General features: G+C 38.5%; 1 protein-coding gene across 1 annotated transcript; it reads left to right on the top strand.

Moving 5' to 3' along the window:
* Positions 1 to 6,518: 6,518 nt before the first annotated feature.
* pah (phenylalanine hydroxylase) lies at positions 6,519 to 19,221 on the top strand. Its single transcript, XM_034226046.1, has 13 exons — positions 6,519 to 6,672; positions 8,302 to 8,418; positions 12,208 to 12,391; positions 13,778 to 13,866; positions 14,533 to 14,600; positions 15,271 to 15,467; positions 16,146 to 16,281; positions 16,368 to 16,437; positions 16,701 to 16,757; positions 17,174 to 17,269; positions 18,012 to 18,145; positions 18,235 to 18,350; positions 18,684 to 19,221. The coding sequence occupies exons 1-13, from the start codon at positions 6,601 to 6,603 to the stop codon at positions 18,728 to 18,730; spliced, it is 1,383 nt and encodes a 460-aa protein (XP_034081937.1). The 5' UTR covers positions 6,519 to 6,600; the 3' UTR covers positions 18,731 to 19,221.
* Positions 19,222 to 19,668: the final 447 nt, after the last annotated feature.

Below are 19,668 nucleotides of genomic sequence, written 5' to 3'. Positions count from 1 at the left end.
AGCTAATGTCAATAGGCAAACATGCTCATAAAGACTAACAAAACATGTTGTTTAGCAGTCTAGAGTTCACACAAAGTACAGCTGGGGTTATTGGGAAGTATAGTATACTATGGTTTCACTATAAAAGGTATGAAGTCATAAATCAAATATGGAGAATAAAAATTTCACATGATGACGGCAAGACCACAAAGTATCAGAATTAATTCCTGAGAGGAACACGAGTGTTGGCACCAAAACTCATGGAAATCCATGTTACAGTGGTTTTGGATATAGCACCACTTCCCTCTTTCTTACTAAACTGCCCCTGGGCCTGCCTCAGACTCTCCCCTGGATGAGATGTTGATCCTGGGAGAGTTCCTGTCAGGGCCACGTGTAGCGGGGCCCCGGCTAGGGAAGGGGGTGACTTTCTTGGGTGTAAAATTCAATTATCCAGCGGGTGAGCGTGTCTGAGCGTGTCTGTTGTGAGCGGTGGGCGCACGACTGCCTGTTCCCAGCATGCGACAAGGGGGTTAAGAACCACAGAAAGGCCTCCATTATCCCGAGTGAGAACGGTCCATGTGGCTGGCTGCACGGCCCCCGCTCTCATTCACTCCCCTTTACAACAGCACTGCCGAAAGCCCCAAAGTTGAATTCTCTTTCTCTGTTCCCATTTCGTTTCTCCCCCCCCCCCCCTCTCTTGCTCTCCTGCTCTCAGAAAAGAGCCTCCACAATGCTGCTGGAAGGCTGGAGTGGATTCTTCAGCACCCCTGTGGACAGTGCACATGTGGACTACATTCACAGGATGTCCGTCAACTAGTCCATTAATCAACAGCATCTCATGAAAGCACAATTAGGAACATCACAACTCTATAACAGATTATCATCTCTAAGCACCCCTGCAACTCCTGCTCTCAGCAATGCTCTGTGCTGAAGACGTCCTAATTCACTTTTATACTACAATTATTATCAGAAAAATGTAATTGCAAAGTCACGACAAAACAAAAATGCGTTTTTTTTAAATGAGGACAGCTGCAGTGTGTAAAAGAGATAATTCCTAGCAGAAAAAGTGACTTGCATCTGGCTCATCATTAGTGTGAGAATGGATCTTCAGTGTGTGAATAAGACTGAGGGCCTATGGAGAGCACCATTGTAGACGCACACTGCACCACTTCTCGTGATAAATGAGCAATTGTCTCCATCACCATTAAAGACAGTAAATGACGCAGTGGGGAGCTCTCCATCCTTTGTACAATGTGAAGAGGACACTGAAAAAACACCATGGCAGTTTCATGTGACATCACGTCCCAAATTACTAACCGCTGGACACAAGCAGCACAAACACAGTGGCCCATTATGAGTCCTGTGCAAAAAGTGCGATGCTACAGCATGATTTTATGTGCATTTAAAAAAAGCTAGTAGACTCAACTTGAAGCTGTATCGATTGCAGCATCTTATGGCAAACCAACAAGCTGAAAGCACAACATTGGTATAAATTAACCGTATAAAGATGATAAGGCGATCATGTTACACATCCAGCAGACACAGAGCAACATTTATTTGGATTTGTGCATCTAGGCAGTTATTAACTTCTTGTCTTGAGTGCAGACTGCTTTCTTGTGAAGCTATAAGGGGAACTACAGAGTTGGTGATGATTCGCTGTGGGTTACTTTTATGTTTACACAGGCTTTAGTAATTTGTTTGTTTATATGACAGTATTGATAACAGTTGCCTAAATTGTCCACTAAAGTAAGAATGGATTTTAGCATTTCAAGTTAACATCCTGAACATAAATAATAGCCCAGCGTGACAGAACACACAATAAAAACACACATTCCAAACAGCCTATGAAATGATTCCAGACGTTAAACAAAACTAAACTAAACACTTAACTATCACAAAAACATGTATATTGTCCAATTTCTACATTAAGGTTTATTTACATAACCTGATATAATATATTGAATTATTTTGTCAACCTATTTATATAAAAGGTAGCTAACTGATGGCTTATACCAGTGGTTCTCAAAGTGTGGGGCGCGCCCCCCCTGGGGGGCGCAGAGGCATGCCAGGGGGGGGCGCGAAAGACCAGGAGGAAAAATGGTTATATAAAAGAAAAAAAAAGATTTAAAAATAAATAAATAAATCATAATTTGAAAAATTATTGATTCGAAAATAATATGATACAGTACAGTACTATTACCTCTGGGTCTCTGTGTGTGTGGAACGAGCCATTTTGTGTGCGCGAGAGAGAGAGAGAGCGCACCGGTACCGGAGATCATTGTTCTTAGCTTCTGGTGCTAGCGAGCTACGCTAACGGATATAAGGAGTTTTTTCAACAACAAAGTGGAGGAGAGTCCTCTCCTGTCAGACTGAGAGGCTCAGTGAACTAAAGGACTCTCTCATTGTTATCTCAGTGGGTCTCAAACGTTTTGGTCACCATTAATGTAAACAATTATTTCCGAGGCACACATTTATATGATCATTATAGTTATACAAAAATAAGAGAATAAATGAAAAACAGGTATGAAATACTATATGACATTAAAAAAAGAATAAAGTTTAAAAGGGTGATTTGTAAAATATCCATAAAGAAAAAGTAAATCTGTTTACAGTTCCGTTTCATCTGGGTGTTGAGAGAGGTATCCATAGATCTCTTCATTTTGCTCTCAATGTGTCCACACACCACCTATAAAAATAGCACTTTACCCCTGCTTACACCTATATGCCGTGAGCTGATTATCGAGCCTTCGTTGTAACAGTTGCGGGAACACTGTGTATGTGCGTGTGGAGAGTGTTGCAGTAGAAAATTCCACTGTAGCGACCGGTACATTAATGGGAAACCCTAAATGTTTGAACACCCTCTATGAAACGTCAAGCTACCCCACAGCACCCCCAAAAGAAGTCTCTGGCGCCGCCACTGAGCCTGACTATGTGTGTTGGGGGGGCCCGACTTTTTTTTTTTCTCCAAAGGGGGGGCCTGACAGAAAAAGTTTGAGAACCACTGGCTTATACATAAAACCTGTAACAGTAAAGAATGTGATTCCCTTTGTATTTTCGATACTAAAACTGCACGTTCAGTTTATCAATCAAATACAATATTCCAGCTAATTCCATAAACCATAATATGTCTTTTATTTGACAAAACATTTTGGGTTGATCAGATGTTTATTACTGCTAGAATAAGTTTACTCATTTTTGTCTGTTTCTCTGTGTGCTGGACTGGGGGTTTTCTCTCAGCATTATCAAACCTACACTGCCCTCGTGTGGCACCTGTGGATCTCCTCAGTTTCAGGTGGGATAGTAGGAGTATGTGTGTCCTCTCTTCTCCTAAGACTTTTTTTGGTATGGCTTTAATAGTGTAATGGCTGCAATTTGATTTTCTTTAAGTTTCAGATGTGTGCTACAGTAGTTGTAGCCTGGCCTTTATTTTCGGATAAAGGGAACATGTTCTTTCAAAATGTGTTAGATTAGCACCTGTCTTACCACGATTAAGTCCTATGCCAAACTGAGAAAATGCTTACAATCACAGTTTACATACGACACAAAATGCAATCAGATAAGGAAAATGTTAAAACTAAACTCCTTACCTTTAAAAATGGACTGAAGGCTTGTTATACTTCAAGTGTACACATGCAGGTGATGTAGTTCTTCACGCCACTCATCGCATCAAATGCATGACTCATCTAGTCTACTCCAAAAAAAGGAAATATAAAGATTATTAGATGTTTGTTTGGATCAATTGTTGCCTTTCTATGAAACTATTCAAACCTCCATCAGCATTTACTTGGCTGACTATAGGGGGAGCTGAAGCTAAAGTCAGTGACTTTAGATCCAATCATGTGTTTTTCCATTTATTTCCCTCAGATACCTAAAATCTTAAGGCGAAATAAGTATCAATTATCTAAAAAAAATGCAAGGAAAGAATTAAACGAAGTAATGTACAGGGACTGAAATTATAATATATTACCAAATAATAATAAAAAAGAAGAAAATAAATTACATATCCGAATCACAATACATTTACCTCCAAAACAACCTAATTGTTTTCATTAAACACGTAAATAAATAAAGAAGACTTGCAAAAAATCTCACTATGCCAAAGTTTGCTGTTCAACCAAGGAAAACAAGACTAATCTCTGGAAAAAATAGCTTCAAAGCTCTTTCACTTTTTATATAGCACCCTCATGTCAGAATAATGACTGATCTAATACCTGGAAACTAATGACACTAACATATGGGCACCTCAATTGCATTAGCACATGTTAGCATGCTAACGCACGCTTCACCAAGAAAATGATAATGGCAAACATGAACGTAATGATTCTAGCACTTTGGCTAATGGCTATATTATGTTAGCATTTAGCTCAAAACACTTAAGTACAAGGCTAAATACTAAACGACCTAAAAACATAGTAAATTAGGTTATGGCACTTCAATGTCATAGGCCTACCTTAATTTACTCATAAAACAATGGTTTAACTTACAACTACGTTCTTTAAAAGGGTGGCCGACAACGTTTTTCCGATAAATAAAACTCGGTAAAAACAAGTGCTGTAGCTTGAGTAGTCGAAGCTATCATTAGTATGTCGGCCGTGACTGCTGCTCTTGGAGTTTTTACTGCACTTTCCTCACCTAGCTGTTTCTGTTTCAGCAGGAGTTGCTGTCTTTACTGAAGCGTCTATGTCTGCCTTTGTACAGTAGGTCCTGTTTTATTAATAGCAATGTCACAATATTCATGAAAATATTCGCGCAACCTATAAGCTTTATTCTAAGCTAGCTGCTAGCGTCTCCAATGGTCTGTATGTCCTTTATGCAGATGTGAAAGTTAGGTGATAGGGCCTTTAACTAATGCCAGAGAAGTTTAGAAGGATAACTGCACTGAGAGTACAGTTCCTGTAGCCTACCTAGTGTAACATTTTTGAGATAATCAGGTTCAGATCATGGTAAAGGTAATTATATCATGTAAATAAAGAAAAATAATAATAGTTATTCCTAGAAAAAAAATACAGTTTATCTGCATCTAAATGGTGTGTAACTGATCTAATTGAATAGCTTGTAGTAGACAAAGGACATCATTTACCAATGTCCCTGGTGCTAGCAATCACCTCATATGCCTTTTCATTATTGTTATAGACTATTTTCTCACAACTTCTACACGCCATATGAAAGCTACCAGTGCAGTGAAGGTGGTGGTTAAATTGTTAACACGAAAACGTTAATTCTACACAGTATTAGAAGATCTCAGGAACTGATGATGTCCTTTTCTGACAAAATGTAATGCTATTATGATTGTAATGGCAATTTAATGTGATGTTAGGTTGTATTGTTTACAACCATAATTTGACCAGTGTGATTGACCAGTGTGATGCAGAGCTGATCAGGAAGGATCATGAGGAGACAGCCCATTAAACACAATGGCACCAACACAAACTACTAAATATATTAACTGTAAGTAGACTATTTGTATTTAGATTTCAGGCTAACGTTAATTCTTGCTAATTGTACTTAATATTTTGTTCGTGGCGGTATTAATGATTACAATTAACTAACCTTAGATCTTTGTTTAGTATCATTACCTGCATCCCCTGTCAAATCTGTTCGGTAAATGTGTCGCATTTAAAATGTATTTTTGTTAACTAAACTCACAGTCTGCTGCAACCTTTATACAGTCTATGGCTGCCTGCAACACTAAAGCCATGCAGCAGCCTGCATGCACATGTATAATATCTGCCACAGTGACGTGTCCTAAAACTCGGAAGTAAGCTGCGCATGGGTTCCTTCCATGGATGTATAATATAACAATAAGTGTTCGACAAAAAAGCAATGCAATTTCTCCATAGGATTTTGGAAAATAGCTCGAAATAAGGTCTGTGGTTGACACATTTAAGAGACGGATCACATTTTGTTCAGTCGGATAATCTCCACATGTCTACCCTACTTTTATAATTTTCGAATCAGAAATCTAATCGATAGATTTATGATTTGAAAATTACTTACTTCCCTCCCTTTCCGGTGGACCTCCATGTGACCTTATTTCGGAAATTATGTATTGAAGTCAATGGCGAGAGAAAAGTTATCTTTCGATCCCGTTTGAATTGTGCCACGAATTAAACATATGATGTTTGTCAATTTAAAAGATAAGTTTTGCCGTAAAACTTTGAAGTAAGTCTTTTTGTGTGTGAAACCGCTCAATGAACTACATCTGGCCACTCTAGCCAGCATGATTCAATTGTGTTGGTATTACAATTGTGTTTTGATCCTTACGGCTTGTGCTTAAATCAAAATCTATAGCCTAGTTTAAAAATATCTGTGAGTAGCCTAATGTTCAGCAAAGGCTTTTTAGAAAGTCAGCTGAGACGCTTCAGGTTAGCAGCAAAACGAAAATGTTTCAGCTGACAACCAACAGGGCAGACCCGGGTCCGTCATATAACAAAACCCAGATGTGCCATTGTAATTCTGTTTCACAACAACCTTCCCGAGACATACCGTACCGATGCTGCGCACAGGGGGGTGTGGTGTCACGTGGGCCAACGGTACAGCGGATTTATAGGCAGGAGCCGAACTCAGTCTGTCAGAGTCCAGCATCAGCACAGTCACTGTGATCACCTGAAGAGCAAGAGGATGGACGCAGCACACAAGAAAGTGAATGGAAACTACGGGATAGATGGAGAAACAGAGGAGCCAGGAACAGGGGTAAATGTCATGTTATGATACCTGCTATAACGTTAAAACTTCTTTGCATCTGGCTTTTCATTTCCAGAAATCCAGCTATTTATTTGCAGTGGTGTAAAGTAACTACATTTACTCAAGTACTGCACTTAAATTGTGTATTATTACTCCCTTATATTTATTTAGTACCTTTAGTTACTTTGCAGATGTGTTTAATGATGTGAAAAATAATCAACACTTTATTTACACCTGGAGTAAATTCACGAACTACCCCGCAGCATACAAAGGAATTAAAATTAGCTGCACCTTTACCAGCTTTGATAACACTCTAATTAATCAATAATTATAATCAAAACATATCATATTATTCTGTAATGGGCCAATCTGAATAATGAGCACTTTAACTTTTGGAAATGTGATTATATGTTGATGCTAGTACTTTTACTAGAGTAACAATTTGATTCCAGTACTATTACTTGTAACAGAGTATTTCTACACTCTGGTACTTATACTTTTACTTTAGTACAATATTGTAATACTTCTCGCACCAATGATTATTTGTATTGTTATGTTATGACACGGTAATGTTAGGCAAAACAAGTTATTGTCAATCATCTTCTTTCTGCTAGTCTGTTTTTAATGCAACAATAGAGGCAGGCTTAGCTGGAATATTCCAGGTATGCTACAGCAGACCACGCAGGTTGACTCAGAAAAAGCTAATGTTCCTGAAAAAGGACAATTTGTGCTATCATTAAATACCTGGACATTTTTTAAAGGCAATGCAAAAGCACACATATTCAAAATAATCTATGCACAGGTATTTAGGCAGCCTGGATAAAAACAAGGTCCTGTATGTTATGTTTATAAAAGCAAGAGCTTTAGTCGACCAACAGAAACATATTAAGTGTTTAAGCTTCCCAAATATACGTTTTCATGCTGTTATTGTACATTTCAAAAGGTACATTCACTAACTTACCTAACCTAAACCTTAATTTTAAAATGTTGGAAGTAAAGACTCCTTGTGAAATGTGTGCTGTGATAAATAACAGTCTGTCAGTGCAGGAATTCCTACATCTGTAAGATATTCAGATCCGCTATTAAACACCTGAAAAGTTGTCCTCTCATTGTCATAAATCCTCTCATGTGTGCATAAGATGGTCTGCCAGCATAATAGCGGAAAAGGTCAGTATCAAAAGATTCAATGTGTGAGGGTTTCAAGCCGTTAGATGAGACGCCTCACATGCCATTCCTTTAAGCCAGATTTCATGCACAATAAATGCATGAAATGTGGATTCACTTAATCACACATGTGAGGAATTAGGGGACAACCCAGATGAACTATAGCGATTAGAATATATCTGAAAATCTGAGTTAAGGCAACTGTGGTGTTTTAGAAGCTTTGTTCTGGTTAAGTTTATTATCAAAACTTTTCTTAAGCCAGATTTAGAAACATGTGTTTCATCACATCATAGATGATATACAAATCAAAACAAACTATAAAAATGTCCACATCCAGTTAACCTCTTATTTTCATTCACTCCTGCAGTAGAAGAAGTGTAAGCGGCTCCCCTGAGATTCTGCTTGTGTAAATCGAAATACCTGAAGGACACCTATAAACTTCACTTTCAAGTTCTGTGTTCTTCTTCCTCTCAGCGGAGAAGGGGTTCCATGTACCTGGAGGAGGAGACCAACAAGTCAGAAGTGATCTCCTGCATCTTCTCCCTGAAGGAGGAGGTCGGAGCATTAGCCAGAGGCCTGCGGCTCTTTGAGGTAATTATTTTTTTAAAACTGCTGTTCAGGAGCCCTGATGCTTCAGGGGATGCATCTTACTAAGTCATCCTCAAGATTTAGGCTTACAGACAATACAATTGACACTAAGAGCTTCAGCATGAAGGAATGCAGTTTATCACTGGGGTTTGTTAAAACAATTTCCTAAGAGTTAGTTGAGAAGTCTGTAAATTAGCTTAGCGAAAAAAGGTTTAATTGTTTATCTGTACAAAAACAGGAAACTAAATTCCCAAAGTGTCAACAATTATGGTCATGATGAGTTGATGATGAAACCTCCTCAGGTCTTTCAAGTTATAAAGTTACTGATTAACATTCAACATGACAAACATAATGCATGAATTAACTACATTACAGTTGAACAAGATCTAGTTCATGAGTAATTGGATTTGAACAGTTTTAGAGAAGACATAGCTAGGTTGCAAATATATAATTATCTGTAGCTGCTTTAGTGCAGTTTTCATGCTCGTGGCTTTCTGTGACCCTTTGAAGAAGAAAACTAAACAAACTGATCTTATCTCATGTGTTTGTGTATCAGTGTGCAATCCTGACAGATGGCTCTATGATCCATTAACCTCCCCAGGGTTACTTTGAAAATCAAACAGCATTGGACTTCACAAAAATCACTTCCAGTTAAATATTATAACCGTGTTTGCCCAGACGTGTGATAGATAAACCAAACGTAATGTGTCAAATGTGGGGATTGTTCCTTTTAAACAAGTTAATACATCAGTAATAATAAACCAATATAACTTAAAAATATTCCGATACATTTTTGCCTAATACATTTCTGATATCAGTTGTGTGCTTTACTGTCAGCATGAAAAGAAATAAGCAAAGATCCCTAAATGTCAATATCAGCCTGATGATGAAACTTTAAAGGTCTTTTATCTATTTATTTAAGTTATTGATTAACATAAAGTACTATGAACAGTCATTTCTTTTGCCTCTGTGTACGTGAGTTGGAAGGCTCAAAGTAACCACTGATTGGCAGCGCTTTCATTGTTTAATCTTCAACATGGACATCAGAACAAGTTTTTCTCCTGCAGACAAAACACAGTTTGTCTCTCTGACGTTTTGCAGCAAAACATTTTAAAACATCCAAAACAAATCCCAGTCAAAAGATGTTTTAGATTAAAAAAACATGTGAGTTTGGCGGGTGGAGATGTGGGCGGGCAGACTGTTTTGAATATCCAATATGTGCCAAATGCTGCTTTCCTAACAGCAGTAAACATCAGGAACCTCTTCGAACCTATGAGCTCTCACTTTCCTGATCCTCCCCCTACTCCTCCCGCAAATATCCTCTTTTTTAAACAGCCTCTCTATAAAGTTGGCAAAACAACCCCCAACCCATCTTCACCCATCCCTCTCTTCCTTACAGTAATGTTACACATGTTGGTCCACTAAAATCACAGCTTTGAAGAGAAAGTCCTACACTTGTTTCTTCATCTTCTTCTCTGACAAATTGAAAACGTCTGCTCTGCCTGGCCATGTGCTAACGTTTAGCTCAGCACTGGCATCTTACCACGGTTTTGTTTTCATCTTGTGAATGTCTAATCTCCGTATTTCAGTCAGAAAGCTGCACACTGACTGGAGCCCATGTGACACAGCAGCGTGGCGTTCATGTGACGTACAGAGCCATTGGCCGGCCGTGACCCCGCGCCTCAGTCAGGGCGACAGGAGGAGGGTGTCACCCGCCTGACTTAGAGGGAGGCTCCGAGTAGCACAGAAATCTGACAAAATGACCCCTGCATCTCGCTCGCTTCAGGATTGAGCCTGGGCTTTAAGCTGGACAACGCACACAAGTATTTCCCTTTGTGCAAAGAAACAGCAATATCAATTAACCTGATTAACTGTGAGAAACACATCATTTAAAAATCATGGTATTTTGATTTTACATTATGTATTTATTATCCTAAAGCTTCACTCTTCCGATCATTTTTGCTAATTTGCAATACATGTACAAAACATTGCTGCATACATTCCAAAAATGTATGCAGCAAATTTCACACAATTATTATCTTTTTAAAAAGATAAAAGGTTACTGATTATTTGAAAGACTAAATGTCCAAATAAAGATTTAAAACAAATATCAATGAAGGATATAGATGTTACTTGAACTCGCTACATTAGATTTGGAAGGTGAAATAAAGTGTTAAGTGTTGGCCAGTCTAATGTTCTTTTAATAATATTCTTGAGTTTATGGGAAACAATTACATTGATAAAGTTTTTATAATTTCAATTTGACAACATTGCTATTCACCCCTCATATATGTACTCTTCATCTACTGGCAGTGAATAGAAAACGAGTTATTTTTTCTTTCCTATGCCAGCCTGGAATCATCTCTGTACTCGAGGACCACATGGGCCTTTAAAAAGCTGTAAAATGTAGAATAGGATCCAGATGGGAGCAAACAAGAGACCCTCCTCTTTGCTTAGCCTATAGTAGACAGATAACTACATACTCCCTCTCCCTCCCCAAAGTTACATAAGCAAAAATACATTTGTGTTGGTTATGACTACTTATGTATGTAGTCACGCTATTCACCATCTGTATTGTGTACAGTATTTGGAAGAATGTCCAAAAGAGTTTGGGTTCATGCTGCATGATGAAAAAAGCCTAAATGCAAAAAGGACATTGAATTACTCTGCACATTGAATTACTCTGCACTAAACCACTACAATGTTTCCTTTATTATGCAAGTCCAGTGTGTCCGGCTCAAGGTCAGTTTGCAGAAAGAGAATGATAGCGAGAGGGAGTTCAAGGTAGACCATGACCTCCATGGTGGACTCATACAAATGTAGACTGGCTCAGGTACGATATAACAAGGACCGATACAGGGAATCTTTCCTGCCTACCTAATTCTCTTTATTTTTAACCAGACTCCACTGTTTTCCTTTCCCAGGTTTATATTGTTCTCAAACTGTACCTCATTGCATTTAAATATAATGTATTTAGTAGCATGTGTTTGTATTTTGTTAGTAGTAGGTTGGTCTATTAGAGTGGTTACTCTGTATATTTATATTGTCTATTCGATTGTGATATACATATTTCTTCTTCTTAATATGTATATATTTATTGTTTATCTTCTTTTTTTATTTGAGTTTTCAACTCCGGTGCAATACCTTGTTACATGCTACTGTAAGAAAGCAATTCCAACATGGAGCAATGAAGTAATGTAAACATATCTAACAAGCATCCGTTTTGTTACAACACAGCGCTCTCTAGTGGTAGAACAAAGTACTGCAGCCTGTTGCAGCAATCACGCATGCATCTTATATTCATGTATTTTGTAATTGTTCCACTTTCTTTCTTTGATGAAACTTTCTAAACAACAAACTGAAAATTACATGAAATGTCAAGTCAACAAAAAAGCTAATAAAAGACACAAACACCAGACACACCAGACCATGGATACATATTTTTTTTGTAGATCTTTAGGGAAATCACTAGAAACTGGAATTAGGGGGAAATGAAGGCAATGAGTAGTAATGTAGTAATGAGATATAAATTAATATTTAAGTAGGTTAAAATTGAACTTTTATTTTTCCCAGTCATGAATCCAGAAGTACTTTTAAGACATTTTTACTGGCTCTTTCTTAAAAACTCACAAGTAGGTACAGTGAAAAGAACCAGTTAACACAGGTCTTAGTAGGAAAACTCTTAATATACCAATGGACCTCAGTAAAGCATTGTACATTAAAAAGAGCCAAGTTTAATGATAAAAAAAATCAGGACTCACATTGTCTCCTTTTTTCCCCTGTGATCCTCAGGAGAAGGGCATCAACCTGACGCACATCGAGTCCCGTCCGTCGGGGATGAAGAAAGATCAGCACGAGTTCTTCATCAGCGTGGACTCCAGCTGCTCTCAGGCCCTGGACGAGGTCATCGACAGCCTGCGGACCCAGATCAGCGGCCCTGTGCACGAGCTGTCCCGCAACAAGCTGAAGGACACAGGTTAGCTCTATTAACTATAATCAGAGAATGGGTATAATACCATCTTCTCAGTTATTAACCATTTTTGCCAATGCCAATTTTATTTTAGGATGTATTTTTACCATGTTCTCCATGTTACACAGTGTTTTAGCACACGAACCTCACTTAACAATAAGTACATATGTACAAGTGAGGCAAGGAATGCTTCATTTTGCAGTGAATAGATGTTCAGAGTCTGGGTCAAAGTCATTGACCGACTAACCAACTCTGACATCCCTGGAGCCACACAGCTAGTATGGTTAAAAAATGTAATTAAATAGAGATCAAAACGGCTCAATTGTCCATTTATCAACTGTACTCAGTGTTGGCTGTTGCTCCATGACCCCCCAGCCAGACCGGGTAATGGACAGCCAGCGTCGCCGATTAGACTGATGGCCCTCAGCCCACATCAAGACCCCCTTATTAGTTGTTTCCAGAATGACATTAGTTTAGCGTCTGAGGACCCACAGGCTCGGCAGGAACAGAGGAGCTCTGTGTCCCGGCAGAGAGAACATGCCAAGGTCACGGCAGAGAGACAGACAGGGCCACCATGGATCCTCCTCTGACCCCCCTGGAGACACTGAGGGCTGCTGGTCATGGTCAAGTAGACCAGGGTATTTACAGCCAGTTTTGGAGCCTGCCTGTTTAAAGAGGAGCCTGCCAGGGACATATTGTCTTCCTGAGGCCTCGGGCTGGACCACACTGCACAAATTTTGATTAATGATGGGGCCCCAGTGATGTTGAGTGTCATAAATCCATTTGAACAAGCAGATGACCCTTTATTACTGTTCGGCTCAGGGCCAAAATACCATAGATGGCACTGGAGGAAAATCCTATTGGTAAAACATCCTCTACGTTTTCAAAATGAATATCAATCTGTAAATGTATATCAATCAAGAATCATAATATAATATATACTATTTAATATTCCATTCCTCACATACTTATGTATATATAATATCCAGCTTTATATTTTGATACTATACATTTGTAATTCAACATGTATATTTTCTTAATGCTATTTTAGTTCTATTGAGATGTTTACATTTTGGAATGTTTATTTCTAGTCTTTTAATTTTTAATGTACAATGCCATGTCTTTTTATGCTGCTGCAACGCAAATATTTCCCAAAGTGGGATCAATAAAGTTGATCTTATCTTATCTTATATAAATAACAAATCCTAACTGGGACTACAATTGAATTATTTAACACAAAAAATATAAATGATCACGAAGCAAGGAGATAAAGTGACTGTTTCTTCATTGTTCGAGGCCGTCAGTGTTTGTAGAATATATTCTTAATGAATTTGATCTGAATAAAAACACAACATATAAATGTTTACTAACTGTTCACAAATTATTCTCCAGTGCCATGGTTCCCTAATGACATCCAGGACTTGGACCGCTTTGCCAACCAGATCCTTAGCTACGGCTCTGAGCTGGACTCTGATCATCCGGTAAGGACTGACCCATCCATGCACATCCTGCCTCTGCATGTGTGTGTGTGTGTGTGTGCATGTGTGTGTGTGCGTGTGTGTGTGTGTGTGTGTGTGTGTGTGTGTGTGTGTGTGTGTGTGTGTGTGTGTGTACGCCCACTCACGCCCACATCTCTAATGAAAGCTGCGGAGATGACAGGCCGCACTCTCCCGTCCATTCTAATGGAAACTATCTAGACACACAAATTGATGTCATTGCTTTAATTGAGCCCCTATAATTATAGATAATTGCTCCCTTTTGCCACCGCCATTAAAGCAGAATGTATTCATCATAAGCAGGAAAACACTCTACAAAGGCTTCATTTGAATATGTATTTGCGCGCACGTATTAGAGACGGAGTGCATAATGCTGTCAAAGGCCACAGGGTTTAGCCTCAGCAGAGGATTTCCACTCTTTGATTTAGCTGTGAGTGGCCAGGCTGAGATCATGAGATCTAACATGGCTTTCCTTTGTTTGTGTGTGTGTGTGTGTGTGTGTGTGTGTGTGTGTGTGTGTGTGTGTGTGTGTGTGTGTGTGTGTGTGTGTGTGTGTGTGTGTGTGTGTGTGTGTGTGTGTTGTGTGTGTGTGTGTGTGTGTGTGTGTGTGTGTGTGTGTGTGTGTGTGTGTGTGTGTGTGTGTGTGTTCAGGGTTTTACAGATCCAGTTTACAGAGCCCGCAGAAAGGAGTTTGCTGACATTGCCTTCAACTACAGACAGTAACTACTTCAAAATGATATTTCTTCTACAACTCCATCTCTCTTTTTTATACATTGTGTGGTTATTCTGGTTGATTTATTGATCTGCCTTGCCTTAAATATTATCATCGACAAATAGAGACACATTACAGACAGTCAATGGTGCATTTAAATGACCCTGGTCTTTCTGTGTAGAATAGAGCATTATTATTGAAGTATTATTCACAGGCACTACAAAGAGAGCCGAACCCACTGAGATATCCAGTCACATGGCTCCCATTTACAGAGCTGCGTGACACTGTGATTCAGAAAGATGAATAAGTGACGCTGTGCTCACGCAGTCTACCGTCATGGGGACATTTGGGGGAAACCTACAAATAAATAACTCCATCAACAATTGAGACATGTTTGATATAACATAACCATAAATATCAATATACTATACTATAATATTCAAATGTAACCACCATAAATATGTAAGATCTTAGGCAAACAGTGGTATATATAACTGTAGCAGTGTAGTTTCACTTATATACATACTGTCCTTATGCAAGTCCTGCGGGTAAACTTATGTACTCCCCCTTTTTACTCTTAACTGTAACGGTGCCACGGCATTTAGATGTGCTTGTTCCAGGAAAAGCCTTTTACACAAAACTCCTATATCCACATTAAACTAATGTCTTTGTCTCAGTGGCCAAATCATCCCTCGGGTGGAGTACACGGAGGAGGAGAAGGTCACATGGGGGACGGTGTTGAAGGAGCTGAAGACCCTGTATCCGACTCACGCCTGCCGCGAACACAACCGGGTGTTCCCCCTGCTGGAGAAATACTGCGGCTACAGGCAGGACAACATCCCCCAGCTGGAGGACGTGTCCCGCTTCCTGCAGTGTACGCATGAGCATGGACCCAGAGCTCTAACATATAAAAGATTCAAATATGTATTGTCTTATGCCTAATCACTACAGCATAGTTGTTGGTAGGGTTCCAGGCTCTTCAACACTGCAACATACAATATACTTAAAAGACAAAATAACTAAGGAAATAAAATAGTGAAGACAATACTAAATGTAATGCAATATATTCCCCTCTGTGGGACAAATCAGAATACTTTACTTATCCCAGGGGAAAATTGGGTTTTGTGACATTTGCTCCATTTAAGAATGAGATAAAATATAATAAAAAATACTAAAATAATTCAAATATTCATATAAGAACTTAAAATCTGAATTAGCAATAAAAGATAAAATAAAATAGAATACCTGCCGCCCTAATAATGTTCAAAAGGTACGTATCACTTTAATTGGGATCTTTAGGGATATTTCCAGGTTACGAAAAGGTAAAAGGCAAATCAGATTTCAGCTTTCCCATACATTTAGCTACATTTATTTTGACATCAATATATGAGTTTTCTTATTCCTAATGCTGCCTTTTGGAAAAGGTTGAGTTTTCATTCCCATGAAACCTTTGTATAATTGACCGATGATGCCTTGCTTTAATATATATCTGAGTCATTATTGAGCCCTGACTCTTTTTAAATACTGTTAACCCTCACCTCTCCTCCCGCAGCGTGCACAGGGTTCCGGCTGCGCCCGGTAGCCGGCCTGCTCTCGTCCCGGGACTTCCTGGCGGGCCTTGCTTTCCGCGTCTTTCATTCCACGCAGTACATTCGTCACAGCTCCAAGCCCACATACACACCTGAGCCGTGAGTGTCCGGAAGACTATGCATAACACAAGGAAATATTATGTCATTGTTTGATTTTTAAAGACTCATTTTGGTTTCTAATGCAGGGATATCTGCCATGAGCTCCTGGGACATGTTCCTCTGTTTGCTGATTCCGGTTTTGCCCAATTCTCACAGGTAAAGACATAACAAATACAACATGTAGTATGATTTAGGGCTGCATGATATGAGGAAATATGCCACATTGTTGTTAAAACATTGTAATACTTTAACTGCAACAATTACAGTCTTTCTGCCTCCTTGCTGATTTTGTTTCAACTTTTTGGGTCTTTGTTTTGCTGTACCTACTCTCTCTTAGAGGAACAATTACAATTAAAATCGTTTTAACATATTTCTGATTATGATTACTAATCCTTATGCTTTGATTGTACTCTGTGTAGGAAATTGGCCTCGCCTCCCTCGGTGCCCCTGATGAGTTCATTGAGAAACTTGCTACTGTGAGTATTGTGTTCATGAGAAACAAAATGTTAAATCATTTTGGTAGGCTGTATCCGGAGTCTAACAAAACTGTTTTCATGCCGAAGACCCTCAGAAACAAAAACATTAGGTCTGGTTTTCAGCCACTGTCCCTATGCAAACAGATTGAGTTTATCAGCAATATAAAAGAGTAAATGTTACATGTGTGTATTATGCATAACTTTAAATACATTGATGTGAGAGTGTTCGTTTATCTGAGGTGTCTGTAGTACATTTTGCATTTAAAAAGACCTTATGGGGCCAGTTCCGCAAATTACAAAAGAAAAGTGCCTTTAGTGGTATCTAGCATGTAGTTACTTTTAATTACAGTTACCTTCCTTATTTTGTGAATTTCTACCACGGATTTGTGACTGAATTATGTTTTTTGTGTCCTCAGGTGTACTGGTTCACCGTGGAGTTTGGCCTGTGTAAGCAAGGCTCAGAAATCAAAGCTTTCGGAGCTGGCTTGCTTTCATCATTTGGAGAGCTGCAGGTAAGAAGAAATGGGGGGGTTAGGATCAAGGTTAGACAAAACATGGCCCCCGCAGCAGCTAGATGATATAGTTTAAAGACACAATTGAAAGAAGGTTCACGTACAAAATATCAGTGTTTGCTCAGCATGTTTCTCTGATCATTTAAGATGACGTCCAATGACTAAAATCATTCATCCGGTTCAAATATATAGTTAAAAACAACCAACATTTAAACATTTTAACTGGAAAATGTGGCTTGAAGTATATTTTTGACAGTTTGACGCATGCTCAAATGGGATATGTTGCCATTATAGGAGAATTAAACAAACAGAAATACAGTATTTTGGATAAAGTTAGTACCAAATCTATAAAATATATATCAAAGGTCTTGTCCTTGTTAGCAGACAAGTTACATATACCTTAAACCCCTGATAATACATGCAGGGTGTTGCACAACAAAATGGGTCAGTGGTTTACTCTGATTCTGGTTTTGTGTGTCGCTGGTGGAGGGGGCTCACTGTTCAGCAGGGTGCATGTAAACTAGTTCAGTAGGTGAGTGGGGGCAGAGAGGAACAGAGAGAGGACTTACATGTCGCTATCGAGTTCACCGTTACATCAGCGGCTGTAACAGAGGATGTGCACTTTGTCACATCCAGCCCTGAATCACGCCGCACTTCCTGTTCCCTGCAGTATTGATGGGGACAGAGACACTCATTTAGAGACATTTAAAGGAAATAACCTTTTTTTGCTGGTATTTTTCAGTACTGCTTGACAGACAAGCCCAAAGTCCTGCCCTTTGACCCCACCAAGACCAGCTTTCAGAAATACCCCATCACCGAGTACCAGCCTGTGTACTTTGTCGCCGAGAGCTTTGAGGATGCCAAAGAGAAAGTGAGGTAAGAAAATGTCGTTATTTTACTCCTGCATATAATTGGAAGTTTAGGTTTCAACAAAACGTGTAACATTAATGACTGTCTGCCTGCAGGAAATTTGCAAACACCATCCCGAGGCCTTTCACTGTGCGCTACAATCCGTACACTCAGAGCATCGAAGTGCTGGACAACACCCAGCAGCTCAGGAACCTGGCTGACAGCATCGGCAGTATGTCACTCATTTACATTTAAACTGAAATATATCATATTATAAAGCAGGTCACAAACATCTGATGTCCACTTCCAGATGTTAATAACTATAGTTGAGAAAAATTGAGAAAGATTACGGTAACACTGCCAGTTTAAAGAAAATAAGTGCCCATTAAATTCAACTTCTGTTTTGAAAATCTGATTTTAAAGTAAAAAGGATGATGGTATGGTCCAGATGGATAACATAACAGTGCTTTTCTTTGTTTAATCATTTGAAAAGAACTATTTTTGATGACCTATATGGAGCAATTAATGACATTTAAGGTAACTCAATTTGATTTTTATATTTCAGGTGAAATGGGGAAACTGTGCGAAGCCCTGCGGAAACTGCAAAACTGAGCCGAAGCATGCTGAGAATCTCTACATTTCTTCAATCAAACGGTTTATTATCTGGCTTCTTGGAGTCCTGATTAGCTTGCCTGCTACTTTACTTTATTTCTATTAAAACAAATATGCAAGTGAAATAATGGCAATATTAATGTAATCCAATTAGTATTTTAGTTAGGTGAATAGTGTAGCCTGTGTCTTGGGTAGGATGATAATGAATGTGCAGCTAGAAATGTTACAGTATTACTAGCCTACAGTATAAGTGTTAAGAAGATACGTGTTTTTTAAAATAAGAGGGTTTGTTAATCAAAATCTCTTATCAGCTAATTTGATTTCTAATATTATATGAATACAGCTGAAATAATCAGATGTATTTCTATGCACTTCAAAGCCAAAGGAACCAATGCATTTTGTTACAAGTTACATTTTGCTTTGGTAAATTAAATGGTCTGTGTATGCATGAAATGATATATTGAAATAAATAAAAAATGTTCTTCTCTCTATCTCTTTGTCTTCTATGAGTTTTTACTTCTCACATGTTCTATGTTTAATATTATGAATATTGAACTAAACAGATAATGAAGGACACTATGTGAGTAAAAAATATATAGATGTGTTCAAAGGAGACGTTACTGTATATAAATGCATATAGTTTGTTATAGACTACTAAACATTTGAAGTATTTAACCTTATTATAAGCAACATTGGCACATTTTTGCTGTTGGTCATTTTGTTAAAAGATTTTGTATTCTTAAATTAGGAATATTGTAAATGGGGCCTCTTTTCAATATATTTAACTACTGTTTCACTCTGGTGATTGAACCAAGACCTTTTATTTGTCATGTATCTTATATTGTATCTTATACTATACCATATTCCATTCACTATGTACCATACTTGCATATTTTATACTATCCCATATAAATGAACAATACAGGTTTTGATAAAGA

Source organism: Gymnodraco acuticeps, unplaced genomic scaffold (genome assembly GCF_902827175.1).
Source record: "Gymnodraco acuticeps unplaced genomic scaffold, fGymAcu1.1, whole genome shotgun sequence".
Classification (NCBI taxonomy): Eukaryota; Metazoa; Chordata; class Actinopteri; order Perciformes; family Bathydraconidae; genus Gymnodraco; species Gymnodraco acuticeps.
Note: the sequence above shows the minus strand (reverse complement) of the source record. Positions and strands in the feature narration are given on the sequence as shown.